At 47.5% G+C, this 16,433-nt stretch overlaps 1 protein-coding gene across 2 annotated transcripts in view; it reads right to left on the minus strand.

The window, feature by feature from the left end:
- Positions 1 to 5,777: 5,777 nt before the first annotated feature.
- ASAP3 (ArfGAP with SH3 domain, ankyrin repeat and PH domain 3) overlaps positions 5,778 to 16,433 on the minus strand; it is a 95,454-nt gene continuing 84,798 nt past the window's right edge. For both annotated transcript variants that reach the window (XM_054999099.1, XM_054999098.1), the window contains 6 exons: positions 15,441 to 15,548; positions 13,943 to 14,186; positions 12,756 to 13,023; positions 11,549 to 11,720; positions 11,208 to 11,330; positions 5,778 to 10,445 (listed from right to left, as the gene is read on the minus strand). In XM_054999099.1, the coding sequence (XP_054855074.1) occupies positions 10,371 to 10,445; positions 11,208 to 11,330; positions 11,549 to 11,720; positions 12,756 to 13,023; positions 13,943 to 14,186; positions 15,441 to 15,548 (990 nt within the window). In that variant the 3' untranslated portion in view covers positions 5,778 to 10,370. The remainder of the gene's footprint in view (positions 10,446 to 11,207; positions 11,331 to 11,548; positions 11,721 to 12,755; positions 13,024 to 13,942; positions 14,187 to 15,440; positions 15,549 to 16,433) is intronic.

Here is a 16,433-nt window from a genome sequence, read left to right on the forward strand (position 1 = left end):
ATAAATCGATTATTATGAATTACTATTATTATTTCATTTTCATAGCCTGCAGACTGCTTTGAGAATGGTTGCCAACCTCCATGTGGTGGCTGGAGATCTCACAGAATTGCAGCGGATCTCCAGGCCAGAAAGATCAGTTTCCTTGGAGAAAAAGGCTGCTCTGGAGGGTGGACTCTATGGCATTATACACCCTGAGATCCCTCCCCTTCCCAAACCCTACCCTCTTCAGGCTCTGCCCCCCATATCTCCAGGAATTTCCCGACCTGGAGCTGGCAAGGCAGTCCTAAGCAGTTCCACCTCACAGCCTTCCAAGTCAGTGGGCTTAGAAGGGTGTAACTGTGCTCTGGATTGCACCATTGACACAGCGTTTAGGCCCTAGTGGGATTTCAACACTTCTTATATTGGCTAATTTATGGCTGTCTTTTATGGTTTTAATGCATTTCTTTGAGGTTTATGACTTGAGACCATGAGCTAGTCTATGGAGAACATGTATACGTTTTCGAAAATCAATACTTTATAGAAAACACTCATAGCAGTTCATAAAGCAGAACAAAAATTCAACTCGGAGATACAGTTCAAGAAAATCTGAAACCGAACATCAGCAACTGCCCAGCATGCAGTTGAGACCCCAAAGGCATTTCAAATCAACAATATAATCAACAGTAGAGAAAAATGGCTTCTCTGACATGATGTTGATCAATTCACCCAACAGTGGCATACTGTTTTTTTTCCTCCCCCCACACCCCCGCCCCGGCCACCAGACCTCTGTAATCCTAAGCGTGAGAGGAAACCACGAAAGGAGATGCTAAGTGTAAAAGATTTGGCGGGGGGGGGGAGGGGTAGAGTGCACAGTTCTGGGGATAAATACAAAGGGATGCTAGGAGATAGCAACAGCATACCGGTTGTAATCAAGCAACTTGCCACTGGGTTGGGTTGTCCCCAAGATGCGCATGGCAGCTCTATCTCACATTTCTGGCTGATGCACCTAAGGGAGGTTGCAGAAACCCTCAACCAGTACCTGGAGGCAGTTTTGGAGGGGATGCAGGCTAACAAACTGAAATTCAGTCCTGAGAAGACAGAAGTGCAACGGGTGAGTGGAAGATCTGATTGAAGGACTGTGGGTTGTGATGACCTCCCCTGACCAGCACAGTGACTCTGACTCAAGAGTACCCAGTGGGAAAGCCGGAGGAGCTAAGGCCAGGGGACCCAGAGGACCAGGAAGGGCCTGGCACTGCAGAAGCCCCAGCTGAGCCAGAGGCCACCATGCCCGAGCCTGTGGGAGACTCTGCCACCAGCCCCTGAGACAGTCACTAGGCCTCCACCTGGCAGGACACAATCCTGGGCCTATAGTTGCTTAGGACCCTCTCCCAGACCACAAGAACATAATCTGCAGACGGCCTGGGCTGAGGCAGTGCAACAGAGGTGAAGTGCCAGCAAAGATCCCTAAGAGCCATACCTCTTTGCAGGGTCCACTCCTGACCAAAGCACAGCCCAATCCAGTCTAAGGAGCCTCAGCACCTGCCAACAAGTACGGTTGAGCCAGATTAGCTCTCTGTCTATTTAGGCTGAGGCTTCAGAGGGCTGAATTGTTGGCGCAACAGGCCCACTAGGCCCAGGGCTGCCATTCTCCTGCTGGGGGCGGGGGATCCCCCGCTCCTACCCTCCACCCACCCCGCCCCCACTTACCTGGCCAGCGGGTGAGGCACGGGTCTCCTAGGGCCTGGTTTGGGCCCGATCCAAGACAATTCAGCCCCGATTTGGGCTGTTTCGGGCCCCCTGTGGAGCGCAGGAGCACTCCTGGGGTTGGCTGCAGCCTGCGCTTTATGTGCACTCGCCAAACAACAAAACAGGTAGGTGCCAGGGCCCCCAGGACAGGGGAACCTGGCAACCCTAACTAGGCCCCAGTCCCAGCCTGCAGCTCCAGTTTATGCTCCCAAGTCTAGCTGGCCAAGCCAGTGCTGTACCCTGGAGAATGAGATTGCACTCCCCTTGAAGGAAGAGATCTAGTCTTGGACCCAGGGCTGCTGTTGGATAAACAGGTGGCAGCTGTAGCCAGGACTACCCTTTTATCCCCATCAGTCTTTCTTGGCCACTATAGTGTATGCCCTTGTTAGACCTAGATTAGATAACTACAACGTGCGGCTGCCCTTGAGAAGTGTTTGGAAATTTAAATTACAGCAGAATTCTGCAGCCCGGATGTTGACTGGATTGGGTCATAGGGGCCATAGCAGTCCATTCTTGGCCCATCTACACTATTTATTTATTTATATTTTTATTTATTTACATTATTTATAGTTGGCCTTTCTCACTGAGTCTCAAGGTGGATTACACAGTGTGTGTGAGTGAGTACTACCAAAGATATTTCAATAAACAATGTAACAGAGGATATAAATGTAAAATTGTAAAGATTTTAAACAGGCAGCAATCCAATGCAGAGCTGACGAAATGCTGAAACAGAGCATAAGTCATTCTAAGCCTGCCCTGTTAAACAACACGGAGGCCATTTCCACACTACTCACCTTCATCTGGAACGTCGCAAAAAAACCCGCAGAAGATAGTGTCTTCTCGCGTGAGCTTTGTCTGTGAAACCTAATACCTTGAACTGAGCCAGGTAACTGATAAGTAACCTATAGAGTGACTGCAGAATGGGACTAATAGGCATGCTCCACCTAGCTCCTGATAATAACTGAGCTGCAGCATTCTGTACAAACTGGAGTCTCTGAGTTAACTTCAAGGGGAAACCTATGTGCAGTGCATGACAGCAGTCAAGTCTCAGTATTACCATGGAAGGATCCAGGTGGCCAGATCAGCTCCCAAGCTAGACTGGGGTTGTAGAAAGCACTTTTTGAGGCTGCCTTATCTTGCCTTTTTAGCAGTAGCACTGGATCCAGTATAACCTTCATCGAAAATATAAACTTCATCGAAAGTGGGGAGTATAATGTCCTTCAAAATCTCTGCCTTCTAAACCAGCATTACTTCTATCTTGTCTGGGTTCAGTTTCAGTTTGCTTTCAGTTATTTGACCACAGCCGTCCGGCAGCAACCCAAGATCTCTACTCCATCCTATGGTGATTTGGATAGTGAGATAGTGGGTGTCCTCTGCATATTGATAGCATCCAATTCCATATCTACAAATTACCTCTCCTAAAGGCTTTATTTACACAGAGGTTGAAGAACATGGAGGGTACAGAATGTTTTAATTGTTGTTTTTATGTTTCTGTATGTCTTTTAGCTTTGGTTTTAATTGTTTTAATGATGCGTTGGGATTTGGGGTTGGTTTTAATGGTTTTAAAATGTGATTTTATGATTGTTAGCATTGGTAGCCCTTGTGAAGGCAGAAAGATGGGGAATAACTTTTGTAAAAATAAAATAATTTCAAACATTCCCCTTCTTTCTGTGTTTGCACATACAAGATTCAACCACCTGTACACTTTGGCTGCACTCCTAAACACACATAACTGGGAACAAACCTCATTGAATGTAGTGGGACTTCTTTCTCAGTAGGCTTGCCTAGGAGTCCCTTTAAGCCCCAGCTTTAAGTAAAGTTTTTCTTGATTCTTCTGCTTTTAGCTTCCAGTACATTCCCCCTATATGAACTTTATTCCTGCAATCACTATCTCCCTTGCAAATTCATAGGTCTCAAAGGGCTCCACCCACTCTCCTCCACTGCTCCTTATGACTACAAATAGCAAGATTTGAGTCCAGTGGCACCTTGGAGATCAACATTTCAGAATGTAAGTCTTTGAGAGTCAGAGTGCCCTTCTTCAGCGTGTCTGATGAAGGGCTCTGACTCTCAAAAGTTTACTCTCTCAAAATCTTGTTGGTCTCCAAGGCACCGCTGGATTCAAATCCTGCTATTCTACTACATTCCAACACGGCTACGCCACCTAAATTATTACTGCTTGGTGTACTCTTTTCCCCTTGTTTCTGATCCCTTTTCTACAATCATCTTTTCTATCAGGGTCAGTCTGGGAGAACACCAGCAGAGGCCCACAACTGTTGCCTGCCAGAGATGCATGGGGCAACTTTTATCACCAGGAAGTGGGAGATGGCCGCAGAGGACCTTGACCCCTATTGGGGCTTCTGGATGATCCACTGGTTTCCTAGTGGGAGATAAAACCAAGAGGATGGGCAAGGTGTTATTCCTTCCTGTAAGGCCCATTAGCTGTGGGAGAGAGAGCCCTCCTCCCTGCACAAAATGGGAGACTCCCCCAAAGCTGCCTGCAAGAATTTCCCATTTCCTGGACAGATTCCTGTGCAGAATGAATCGCTTTGGCTCTGTTCACTCTTCAGTGTTGCATCCACGCAGAGCAAATTCTCCACTTTGCATTCATTGCCACTGTAGATGTAGAAGTATTCACACGAACAATGGAGCTTCCGCAAGAGTTTTTTATGCATGATCTCCCCTCTGCTGCCATTTTCTTCACATTTTTTCCTGCAGCAGCACTGGAGTTTTTGAGTGCTGCGGGGGTTTTTTTATTGGTAATTGCTATAGTGTTATAGCACCAGTTGTAGCAACAGTAAAGAATTCCAAAGATCTATGAGTTGCCAAGGACATTTTATATTCCTTGCCTAATAAACCTTAACATATCCTTTTCACTGCAGCTGCACAGTTGAGGTTCTGCTCAAGCTACCCCCAAGGTCTTTTTCCAGGTCAGTGACCAGCTAATTCAAACGTAGCTTTGACTTTGCTTTTCCCTTATACGGATCAAACTCATGATTCTTCACTATGTTGCCATTTTCTGTTCCCCGACACTGAATTTTCCCATAAAATGAACTATTTTTTTTGTGTGTGTTTTAATACACTTGTAAGCTGCCTTCAGGAGTACTCTGAAGAGATGGCATAGAAATATTCTAAATATATATAAAATGTACATTATGGGTTGAAAAGATCCATTCATGCAGGGGTCATTTCGTAGAAAAAGAGCTGGAGGAACTCATTAGCATAACTCATTAGTATATGTCATGCCCCTTGACATCACTGGAAGTGTGTCATTAGCATAACTGATTTACATATGCCACACCTGACATCACCTATTCTGGCTGTTTTGGACCCAATCCTGGCCATTCAGGGCCAAAATTGGGCCCAAAATGGCAAAAAGGGGCTGAAAAGGGGCCCAAAATGGTCAGGATCGAGCTGCTGATGAGCAGGAGAGTGATCCACCACCCGTCAGAGGCCAAATCCAGGCCGTTTTGGCCCCAATCCAGGCTGAAACGGGCCCAAAATGGCCGAGTCAGGTGGGTGGGGCCACCTGACATGTGATCTCTTTGGAGCACTTCCAGAACTGCGTTCCTGTGCACTCTCCCTCGAAATGAGCCCTGCATTCATGTCGTGGGGAATTTTTGCCAGTCCAATTCCCCCCCTCATTGGGGTGAGCATTTGGGGCTACCATGGGGGTTAAGTGGGTAAGAAAGTTGCACATCAGGGGTACACACCCTACCTCACCTGGTAAATTTCAATGCAATTCAAACCTGTACAAGTCAATTGTCAAAATTGTGTACAAAACATAAAACTCACAAATCTATAAATACCAGCTGTGTAGAGCAGAAAACTGATACTATTAACAAAAATGAAAATGTAACTGAACTACATACGTGCATGTAACTCATCCCTATGTGGGACTTTCTGCATGCAAACGTCAGAGCTCTGCCTGCTGAGCCAGGGCGACTCACTGTGCCCTTAGAATCTATCATTCTAGCCCTGTAATTAATCAATTTTGTAGCAGTCCATTGCCTAAGATTACAAAGCACCCACAAATCATCAATCACAGAGAACAATCACCATTCTTAAATGATCAATTTTATTAGAAATTAGAATACATCACTTTCTCTGGGTTTTTTTCAGTTGACATGACCACCTTCTAATCGTTTTTCTTTTTAAAGATGCAATTTTGTTATATACAGCAACAAACTCTGGGACAGCACATGACATGCTTTGGTCCATGAAAACAACCACATAACCAGTGGTTCTGTCAAGTCCATACTTCAGAATGGAAGTCCAATGCGTAAATCACCCTGGAGGAGGTGGGGGCGGGGGAGACAAAGCCAGACTGTCATTTAGATGTACAAGCTCCATTGACCCAATTCATCTTTCTCTATTTCCGTCCTGCCAGGGTCTAAAATTACCTAGCAGTACCACCTTGAAGAATCAAATGGGTGACACGTTTTAAAAACACATTCCATAGAATGTCGCTCTTGAAAATCTCAAATTGGAACAATCTTGCGCAGCAGTGGAAGAAGATGGACAATGGCACACCTCGTTCATTTGAGATAGAGAAATGTGGAGCTGGAATAGAGTTTGGGGAGAAGGTATCATCGTCTAGGGATTAGCTAACTTGTAAACCTCTACAACACGTTAAAAAATTTAAGCTCACTTGAGCTGTCAAGCCTACAAATAAAAACAGGAGTGGGTGATAGGACCGGTGTGAGCCTGCAATACAATAATCCTTGATGTGGAGTCAGGATTGTCAGTGAGCTCACGATACCTAGAAGGATACTAGTCTGCTGGCAACACCATTGACAGAGGATATGTAGGGACAGGGTATAAAACTGTTACACAACACAAAAGCCAGTGGTGTGGCAAGATCTGAACAGAAGTCAACTGAGTGAAATCTCAGAAACCAGAGGAAGGGGCTATGGATCAGTGGGAGATTGCATGCCTTGTATGAAGAAGGCCCTAGGTTCAGTACCAGTCGAAAGGATGTTACCTGGATTTGCTGCAGAATCAACGTTGCTAGACTGAGTAATGTTCTAATCAAGTTCTGCCCTCGCCTGTATTTCTCATAAGGACTAGAAACTGGGACTTTAAAGAGCCTTGAAGAATTTATAACACTTTGGAAGACGTATCTGGTAGCAGACTCCAGATTCTCTTGTACGCCGAATATGTACACATCCTTGGTTTCAGCAATTTATCACTGGCAACAAAATATGGAATGAAGAGACCAGTTGGCTGACTCAGTCAGTATAAAGCTTTTGCTTGTTCAATGGGTTTCATGCATGCATGTGTACAAACTCTGTGCAAGATCTACAATGGTCAGAAGCTGTGCTCCTTACCATCTGAGAGGTCAGCAGAATGCCAAGCCACTAGAATCATTTCTACACAACTGACAAAAGGTTGATTTGCCAGCTTTTGATGCAGAGGCTGGATTTTTAAAAACTACCTAGAACATGAACCCAGGAGCTTTTCTCAGAATTCCGGCGCTGCAGTTTGGAGTTGTCACAGAGTACCTAAAATGTTAGCAGTAGGGTTGCCAGCTCCAGGTTGAGAAATTCCTGGAGATTTGGGGGGTGGTACTTGGAGAGGGCACAATTTGAGGAGGGAAGGGTCCTCAGCAGGGTATAATCCCATAGAGTCCCCCCTCCAAAGCAGCCCTTTTCTCCAGGGAAAGTGAGCCCAGCGGCCTGGAGATCAGTTGCAATTCCAGGAGATCTCCAGCCACTACCTGGAGGCTGGCAACCTTAGGCATGAGATTGGCAGATGGGGATAAGGTAGAGGGAGGGAGCACAGGCCTACAAAAAGGGAAGTTCCAAGCACAAGCCAGGGAGGAAGCTGCATGTGGCTCTGTAGCCTGAGAGCTAAGCTACAAGAGACGAATTACACAAGGATGCGCATGTGAAGGGAGTCGCAATGTTAGCCGGGAAGCTGATCAGAAGGCTTTGTCAATTTCCCCTCTCTATGAGCCAGGGAAGGTCACTCCTCAGAAGGTTTGCTAATTTCCTCTTTGCCTCCCGAAGTCTCTGTCAGTTTCACCTCCCCTTCTAGGAGGCAAAGAGGAAATAAATAAACCCTCTGAGGAGCTATCTTTGCTGGCTCTGTAGAGAGGGGAAATTGACAGAGCCTTCCAAGAGCCTTCCGATCTCTTTTAAAACTCAGCTTCCCGGCTAACATTTCAAGACTCTTCATGTGAGCGTCCCTGCATAATTCATCTCTTGTAGTTTAGCTCTGAGAGACCATAAACCCAGGGCTAAAGGAGGAACGAGATGACACAACCTCCTCCTTCGCTCATGCTGATGCATGGGGAGCCTCCCAGGGAAACCTTCAGGCTGGCCAGCCAAGGGGTAGAAAGCAGAGAGGGAGGAGAGCCTCACAGTATCAAGGATGTGCGCCCAAGGGTTCCCTGCTCTGGTTTCTCAGTATTCATAAGGACTAGAATCTGGTCTTTAAAGAAAAGACTTGAAATAGTTTGTAAAGCTCCATTTAGCATCACAAGACAGATTCCGTCACGCACCAATTACAGATACTGGCTGTTTAGTCTTCAAGATACTTTGAGCATGAAAATTAATTTCACAATTATTCCGTCGAGTCTCCACTACTATTCCTACCAGTATTGTATGTGATCAGGTTTTTCTCCTTTAAAAAGAAAGCTGTAAACTTCTAATCTTTACCATTTTTGTGTCAATGAGTTCCATAGGCATGCTGGGCAGAGTACAACCCCCCCCCCCCCCCTGTACTTGCAGCACCAAGGACTGTCATTTCCAGTTTTCTTACATCACACATGTGTGCAAAGATGGGAGAAATCCAACTTCTCCGGGAAGAAAGACTGTTCTCTTGCAATTCTCAAGTCAGCAGGCAGCTTTTATAAACCTGGTCTCCTGCCCAACCAGCTGGAATACACAACACTGAAAGAAACGCCCTCCTCAGATGGCGGCTGCGGAAAATAATCTGCTTCTGGTTGTGCAAATTGCTGGGGCTGGGTGGAGAGAAAAATTTTAAAAGATGTTCTATTTTGCCTTGCTACTTCGGAGGTCTGCTTTGATTCTCTTGAGAAGCCGGCAGTGTCTCAGCTGGCTGCTGCGCCGTTATTACTACTTTTCCCTCCTCGGTACCTTTCAAACAACCTTATAAGGGCTTGCCTCAAAAGGAAGCTGACTATTCAAAGATGGGCTTGAACTTTTTGCATGCTGGGAAAGGGGAACAAAACAGCTCTCAGGAAATTGCTTCTGTTTAAAACAGGTTAAACCAGACTGGCAAATCTGAAGGGGGAGGCAGAGGCAGTAATCTAAAGAAGAGTCAGAGACTTTTTCACCCACAACAGCAGTTGGCATGGCAGACAGGCATACCAGCTAGATAAATACTGGTACAGAAAAATAATCTTTGCTCCTCCCCTTTCTCTTCAGATGAGCCATCTGCCTTTTTCATATTATTAAGTGGTGTGTGTGTTTATTTGTACACCTTTTAAAAAAAGAAACCTCAACACTTTCGAACACAGTTGCAAAACTACCCTGGAGACTTCAGCAGAGGGTGCTTTGGTGTGGTGACATCACGACTGCTAGCCAATTGGCACCCTCCACAGGTGATTTCTCCTGACACTCGTTCAAACACCCACTCTGCAGACTCGGACAGTTTTTAAGAACTTGACTCAGGTGAGGGAAAGGTGCCTTTGTAGCAAACTCTTGCGGGGAACACTTTCTAGCTGACTCCCAGTGCTTTAGAAACATAACCCCAAAGGGTGGAAGTAGGTGCAGCAGTGGAGCAATGCTAAGGGCTGTTCTCTGCAAGATCTCAGAGCCGACCAAACTTTATTAGTGCTTGACCATAACTAAAAGACTAGGAGTGGGCAAGCTTTCACACAAACAAACTTCACCACAGCCAGCCTTCTCTTGCTGCACAGAGCAAAACCGTCTAGAACATACATGCGGTGGGCTACAAACGATGGCCAGGTCCGATGCGATTAGCCAGTGCCTTGTACCAAGCGGCAGGCCCGGTATCTTCTGCAACAACGTGGGGTTATGCAGCATACATACAAATGCCCCCTGGGATTAGGCAACAGGGAGCTGGAGCCAGCAATCTGGGATAGAGAAGATAGAAGTTACGGCCGTTTTGAAATCATTCCTTTGTCTCCCAGTCTTCCAGCACCCTTTTCCTGCACATTGCAATGCTCCTCTATGCTGCAAACTCCACCCGTCTTGGCTGTAGTTATATAGTGTAAACACATATTGCTGCAAAGTCAAGTTGAACATTAGGGGCTATGGGATTTCACTCTGCATTGGGCATTCTTTTCTTGGAGGCTGAGCAAGATACCTGACAAAGGAGGATATATGGCTTTGTGTAGTGGGGCCTCTGCCTCCAGACAAGACAACACTGCCTCGCTACAAGTCATCAGGCATGTTGATGGAGGTGACGTCTCCCATCCTTGGGTCATTTGTGGTCCACAGTCTCCATCAGCTTCCTGGTCCAGCTCGAAGAAAAGCAAGAAGGCAGGCCCAATGACTTCTTTGCAGTGACATCCTCATGGAACTGACTGAGCATGGCGCCACGCAGGGAACAGTCGGCAGTCAAAAGGAGGTTGGGCAGGGAACTGGGCCAGTGGACACCCCTGTGGCGCAAACTGGTCCACTTCTCCAGCTGAAGCAGGAAGGACAAAAGTCCCATCAGTCTTGCAATGGGTGGACAAAGCTAGATGGGAAGACACCAGTTCGTGTCCCATCACCTTCAATGAAACCAATCTGAAAGAACAAACAAAATGGCAGCAAGATCGACAGCAGAATAAAATGGGAGACAGCAGCAATGTACAAAGAGGAACAGTGCGGGGTGGTAATTGGTGGGCCAGGCTTGGACTGAGGAGACCTGAGTGCAAGTCCCCTCTCTGCCTGGATGACCCTGAAACGCTCAGTTTCTCTCAGCCTAACCTATCACACAGGACAAGACAGTTATGAGGGTATAAAGAGTTAAGAAGGGCGATTCAGTTAAGGAAGAGTAAATGCCACTGGCCTCCTGGTGGCGTCCGGGAAGAACAAGCCTTGCTGTTGTGCCTGTCCTCTGGCCCAGGCCCCTGATGGAGCTGGGGAGGGAAGGAGCAGCCTCATCACAGCTTCTACCTGGCTTGTGCCTGTCTTTTGTGCAGGGCGGGGACCCACCACGACTTTCCCTGGAGGCCTTAACAGCCAATTCACCACTGTCCACAATGAGAACCTCATGTAGGACTCTCAAATCTCAATTTGTTTCTCTAGACAACTCATGACCACCAAGATGGTACCAATGTTTAGACCCCCCCCACACACACACACACCAGTCACCCTTAGGGGCCATGAAGATAAGAAAGGCATGTGTTTTGTTTTCTTAGGGGTGGGTCTGGGTGATCTGGGGGTGGCCCAGAGATGATCTTTGTCTGAGGACTAGTGCTGGTTCTTGATATCCTGTGAGAACTCAAGTTAGAAGTAAAAAGTGACTGGCCTGCACCTGAGTGACTGGCCTGCACCTGTGCTTACCCAACTCTGCTCATCCTCTTCTCGTGTCACCACAATCACCTCCCCCTTGGAGAAAGTCAATTCTCGAGCCTTGTCCCCTTTGCAGTCAGCCACAGCCATGGCTCTCTTCAGCCGTCCTTTGGCCTGCAGAAGCCAAAACGATCATCACCACCAGTTCTATGAAGGTCACTCATTCCCCGACTAAGGAGGCCGGGCTCCCAAGCAACCAAGATATGGGGGATCGCCTACGTTTGTTAACTGATTCAAGATGATCACCTTCTGGCAATGGGAATCCATGCTGGCAAATGCTAGGTTAAATGGAGGTCCCTAAATGTAGGTTCAAAATATCTCAGAAAACTCACCGAAGCAAACCTTCTTGGCATCGGAACCGGAGGAGGGGTTTGTGCCACTGTTGGAGCCTTGGAGGATGCCAATTCTTCTGGGCAACCTAAGCTCTGTGGAGAAAGAGGGGTGCCAGAGGATTTGCCCATTGAGCCACTACTGATGCGACGGTAGGATCGGGTGCACTCTGAGCTGCAGGGGACAAGAGCAGAACGGCTTAGCAGCTATCAGAATAGTGGGGAAATTCTTCCTTGACTGCAACCATAGCATGGGGTCCTTCAGCCTTTCTTGACCTGAGACGCATCTTGAGGAAGAAGCACAGGATCCACTGAGGGGGAGGGAGTTTGAGAACATGTGTGCGCCAGGGAAATGGGGTCAACACTTAGCTTCTGTGCTGAGCTGGGCCAGAGGCAGAAGCCACAGGACTTGGCACGTAGCCTTGGCTGCAGCCCTGCAGGACCAGCGCAGGAGACTCGGCATCAGCCTGGGAGTGGTTTTGCATACTCCCTGACCCCACTTTTGATCTAAATTATAAATGTCTGGGTCAAAACTAGAGGTGGGCATGAACCGAAATATAAACCAAAGTTTGTCAAACACCGAGCCAGTTTTTGGTTCGTGAACCAGCAGTTCATTGGAGGGCATTTCTGACGAACTGTGATGAGCTGTGACCATTTTTAGGGCAGTTCGTTCGGTTAGTTTTTTCAGTTAATCACTGCAGACAGCCTGGCTCCGATCAATCAGTTTCCTAGGCAACAGGGGGGATGGGCTTTCTGCAGACCTTCTGCTGACCTGGAAGTGATGTATTCATGAACCAAACAAACCGGTTTGCAAACGGTGCAATTTCATGTCCATTTATGGTTCATGAAATGTGACGAACCATGAACTGCAATAAACCACCGTTTTCCCGGTTTGTACCCATCTCTAGTCAAAACCATATCACTTAGCTGAGCCCTCTGAAAGCTGCTTTGAATCCTCAGTGGAAATAAACCCAAGACAGAAATGTCTACATAAATACACTGTATAGACATGAAATAGGAGCGAGCTGCAGTCCAAATTATCTGAATCAAATGGAATTGGGGGGGGGGCAGGCAAAGTCAGCTTCTAATGGAAGCCATCATCTAGGATGCTTGTAAATTTCTTCCAGATGTGTGACACCAACTGGTCAGAGCTGCTCTTAATGCATGAGGCGGTCTCCCTGCAATCTTTGACTGTTACTCAAGATCCAACCTGAACTTGACTGGGGTCGCTTGATCAGGGGATGTCCCGGGAGAAGGCTGTAGCGCTGCTATCTGATTTGGCTCCGATCTTCTTCGTTGGGATCCACTTTCCATTTCTGAGCGGGTTTCCCAGTATACTGTGCCTTTGACTTCGACAGAATTACGGGAACTAGGACGATGCTGGGACGTGCCACCATCTAGCATGCCAGGGGCACCAAAAAGAGACGAATGCCGAACATCTGGGACATCCGATTGTTGAGGTAAAGGTTCAGAAGAGTCTGAAAAAGGAAAGAAACTTCAAACTCATTCAATCACAAGTCCTGGCATGTTACAGACAGCCCATTTTTCACAAAACAAAATGCTGGCAAAATGAAACATTCACATGAGCCAGTTTGGTGTAGTGGTTAAGAGCGCGGGACTCTAATCTGGAGAGCCGGGTTTGATTCCCCACTCCTCCACTTGAAGCCAGCTGGGTGACCTTAGGCGAGTCACAGTTCTCTGGAGCTCTCTCAGCCGCACCCACCTCACAGGGTGATTGTTGTGGGGTAATAACAACATACTTTGTAAACCGCTCTGAGTGGGCATTAAGTTGTCCTGAAGGGTGGTATATAAATCAAATGTTGTTGTTGTTGTTATTTGTCCATGAAGCTTGAGTCAATGCTGAAATTCTTTTCAGAGGGCTCAAAGTATTCAAAGCATCACGAGTGGTATCCTACCATTCCACTCAATTTGGTGGCAGCCTTCCTCCAAGAGAAGATTCCTAAACGGAGCAGTAGCTGCACCAGGTTTTTTTTTATTGGGAGGAATGCCAATTGTCCTCTAGACAGTCCATCCAATGCTATTTACAGGATGGACCATAATTCGGAGACAAAAAGCCACACTTTGCATACAGAAAATGTAATCCTAGGTTCAGATATCAGTATTTTCAGTTAGCAATTTCCAAGGAAAGATGCTGAGAAAGTTCCCACCAGAAAACAGGGTGGCATTGGCAAGTTGGAGGAGACCCCACTGTTCTATTCTTAACCCACCCTTCTTCCCAGGGCCGCTGCCTCTCCCAAGGTTTTCCCTTCCCCACTTCCCGCTCTCAAAAGTTCCCTCCTAAAGCAGCTTCTCTCAAAAAAAAATTGCTCCAAATCTAAGCAAATGGAATTTGTGCCCAATGTGCAGGAACCCTTTCCATTGTTGGGCACCACTTACCCACAGAGCTCTGCCCCGGCTTTGTCTTCGCACTCGTTCTGATAGGTTTTTTGACGGGTAGCGGCGGAGGGATCCCCTCACTGTTTGAATTGTGTGAACCAGGCCGGGAGGGGACAAGGATGGTCTCATAGGTCCTGTTACTGATATCCAGGCCTGTGCAGCTCCGCCGGTTGTGAGCGAAGAGGGCAGGCTGCCCTGTGGTTGGGGATGACGAGGACCCAAAAGACCACTGCAGGGGGCTCACCTGTACAAAGAGGCCACAAAACTCTTTTTCCGTGGCTTTCAGCCACTCATCACAACCCTCTTTTATTTTCCCTTTGCTTTCATTTTAAAAGGTAAAGGTAGTCCCGTGCAAGCACCAAGTCATTACTGACCCATGGGAGGACGTCACATCACAATGTTTTCTTGGCAAACTTTTTTGTTACTGGGTGGTTTGCCATTGCCTTCCCCAGTCATCTACACTTTACCCCCAGGAAACTGGGTACTCATTTTACCAACCTCGGAAAGATGGAAGGCTGAGTCAACCTTGAGCCAGCTACCTGAACCTGGCTTCTGCCGGGATCGAACTCAGGTCGTGAGCAGAGCTTGGGCTGCAATACTGCAGCTTACCACGCTGCGCCACGGGGCTCTTATGCTTTTTTTTCATTTTACCCATCCTCAAAAGAAGCAGGTCTGAACCATCATACATTTCTGCAGAGTTACCAACCTCCAGGTGGAACCTGGCGTTCTCCCAGAACTACAACTAATCTCTCGACTGCATTTCTCTGGAGGACATGGCAGCTTCAGAAGGCCGACTCTCTAGTATCACATCCCCACTGAGTTCCCCCTGCCCAGGCTCTGTCCTTCCTAGCCACTGGCCCACATCTCCTGGAATTTCCCAAGCTTGAGTTGGCAACCAGGGTGCCTGGCACATTATAAACCACTGCATAAAATAAGGATGAGTAGGAGGATGCCCCACCCCACTACCTTTAGTAATGACCACATGAGTGATGTAGTTTTACTAGGGGGCGGGACGCAAATTACTGGAGCTTGCAGATTTCATTAAAGGGCCCCTGGATCTCCCCTCTCCCCCTAATTCAGATACTGGTTCAGAGCCCCTGGTATGTGCAATAAAGAGGGTTACAGGAAGAGATAATGCGTCTAAGCCTAGTAAAAAGCAGGAAGGCCTTTGAATCAATATTGGAGGTGAGACTGAAGAGAAAGAAAGAAGAAAGCCAGAAATGGGCACTGCGATGTGGAACCCAGGTAGCAGCAGGCAAATGACAGCAAGGAAGGCAAAACTGAAGGCCTCCAAGCCGATCAGTCCTTATGCAGTCCAAGAGTGACCCAGGGAGGCTCAGCTCACTGGGCGATTCATTGGTTTTCCAAACCCACGAGCTCCTTTGACAAGGGCCGTCAGCAGAAGATACCAGTAACTTAGGCTATTCTCTCTGCCCTGGTCTGGAAAGGGAAGAGCCTGGGCCTGTCAATCAACATGCAGAGCTTCCCAGCCCATCACCTTCTCGTCCAGGTCATCTTCACTGTCGTAGGAGAACTCCTGAGGGGCTTCCCAGTCATAGTCCACGTGCATCTGTAAAGCCAGCTTCCCTGCCTGGGCCTGCTCCAGCTGCAACAGAAATCAAAAAGGGGCGAAATGCTGCGGTCAGCTGGCCTTCATGGTCCTTCTAGGGATGCCTGAACCCCTGCCGATTCAGCCCACATCTTGTCCGCTAGGTATGAACAGATTTTTCTATGATGGAGTTCCTTCCTAACAGTGCAGTCCGGCACAACTGGCTTTATTTGCAATTATAGCTGCCATTTTCTCTGGCGTGCCACCAAAGGGCCTTTCCGGGAACAGTTCAGGCAGTTGGCAATGGCTATTACAAAAATCCATACCACCATTCTACTGTCATGATCTGATTTCCCAGCTTTCATTTAAAAAAAACAACCAAACCTGTAACCCTTTTCCTTTCAGAGTTATAAGGGGAAAGATGTCATGCACAGCATTTGGGAGAAGAAGCGGGGCGCAGGCACTTACTAGTCTCCTCCTCGCACGCTCCTACAGCATGTCCTAATTACATCACTTTCAGAGAGACCGGAAGCGACGTCACTGCACTAGGGGTGATTCATTACGAATTGGCCCCAAACAGCATTTTGCTGTGTTTGGGGCTGATTCTGGCCCTTGCTCAGTGCTATTGCTTCCAGTCACACCAGAAGTGACATCATTGGCTGGCACACAGGGGCAAGCACATGGCCACTTTCCCAGCCTGCCTGCCAATGGTAGGCAATCGTCAGGGAACCTGTGAGCAATCAGTGGGCCCAGGTAGAAATCTCAGGAGACAGTCTGGGAGCCCTAGGAAGAGAAACACTCAAGAAAAAGCCTGGTTTTAAAAGGAAGGCTTTACCTGGCACCAAAGTTTCATGAGACTCCGCACCAGATGAATATCCATGCAGAAAAGGAATTCCAAAATAGAGGTGCCACAACAGAAAAAGACTAATCTCTTGGGGCTAC

Source organism: Eublepharis macularius, chromosome 15 (assembly GCF_028583425.1).
Source record: "Eublepharis macularius isolate TG4126 chromosome 15, MPM_Emac_v1.0, whole genome shotgun sequence".
Lineage (NCBI taxonomy): Eukaryota > Metazoa > Chordata > Lepidosauria > Squamata > Eublepharidae > Eublepharis > Eublepharis macularius.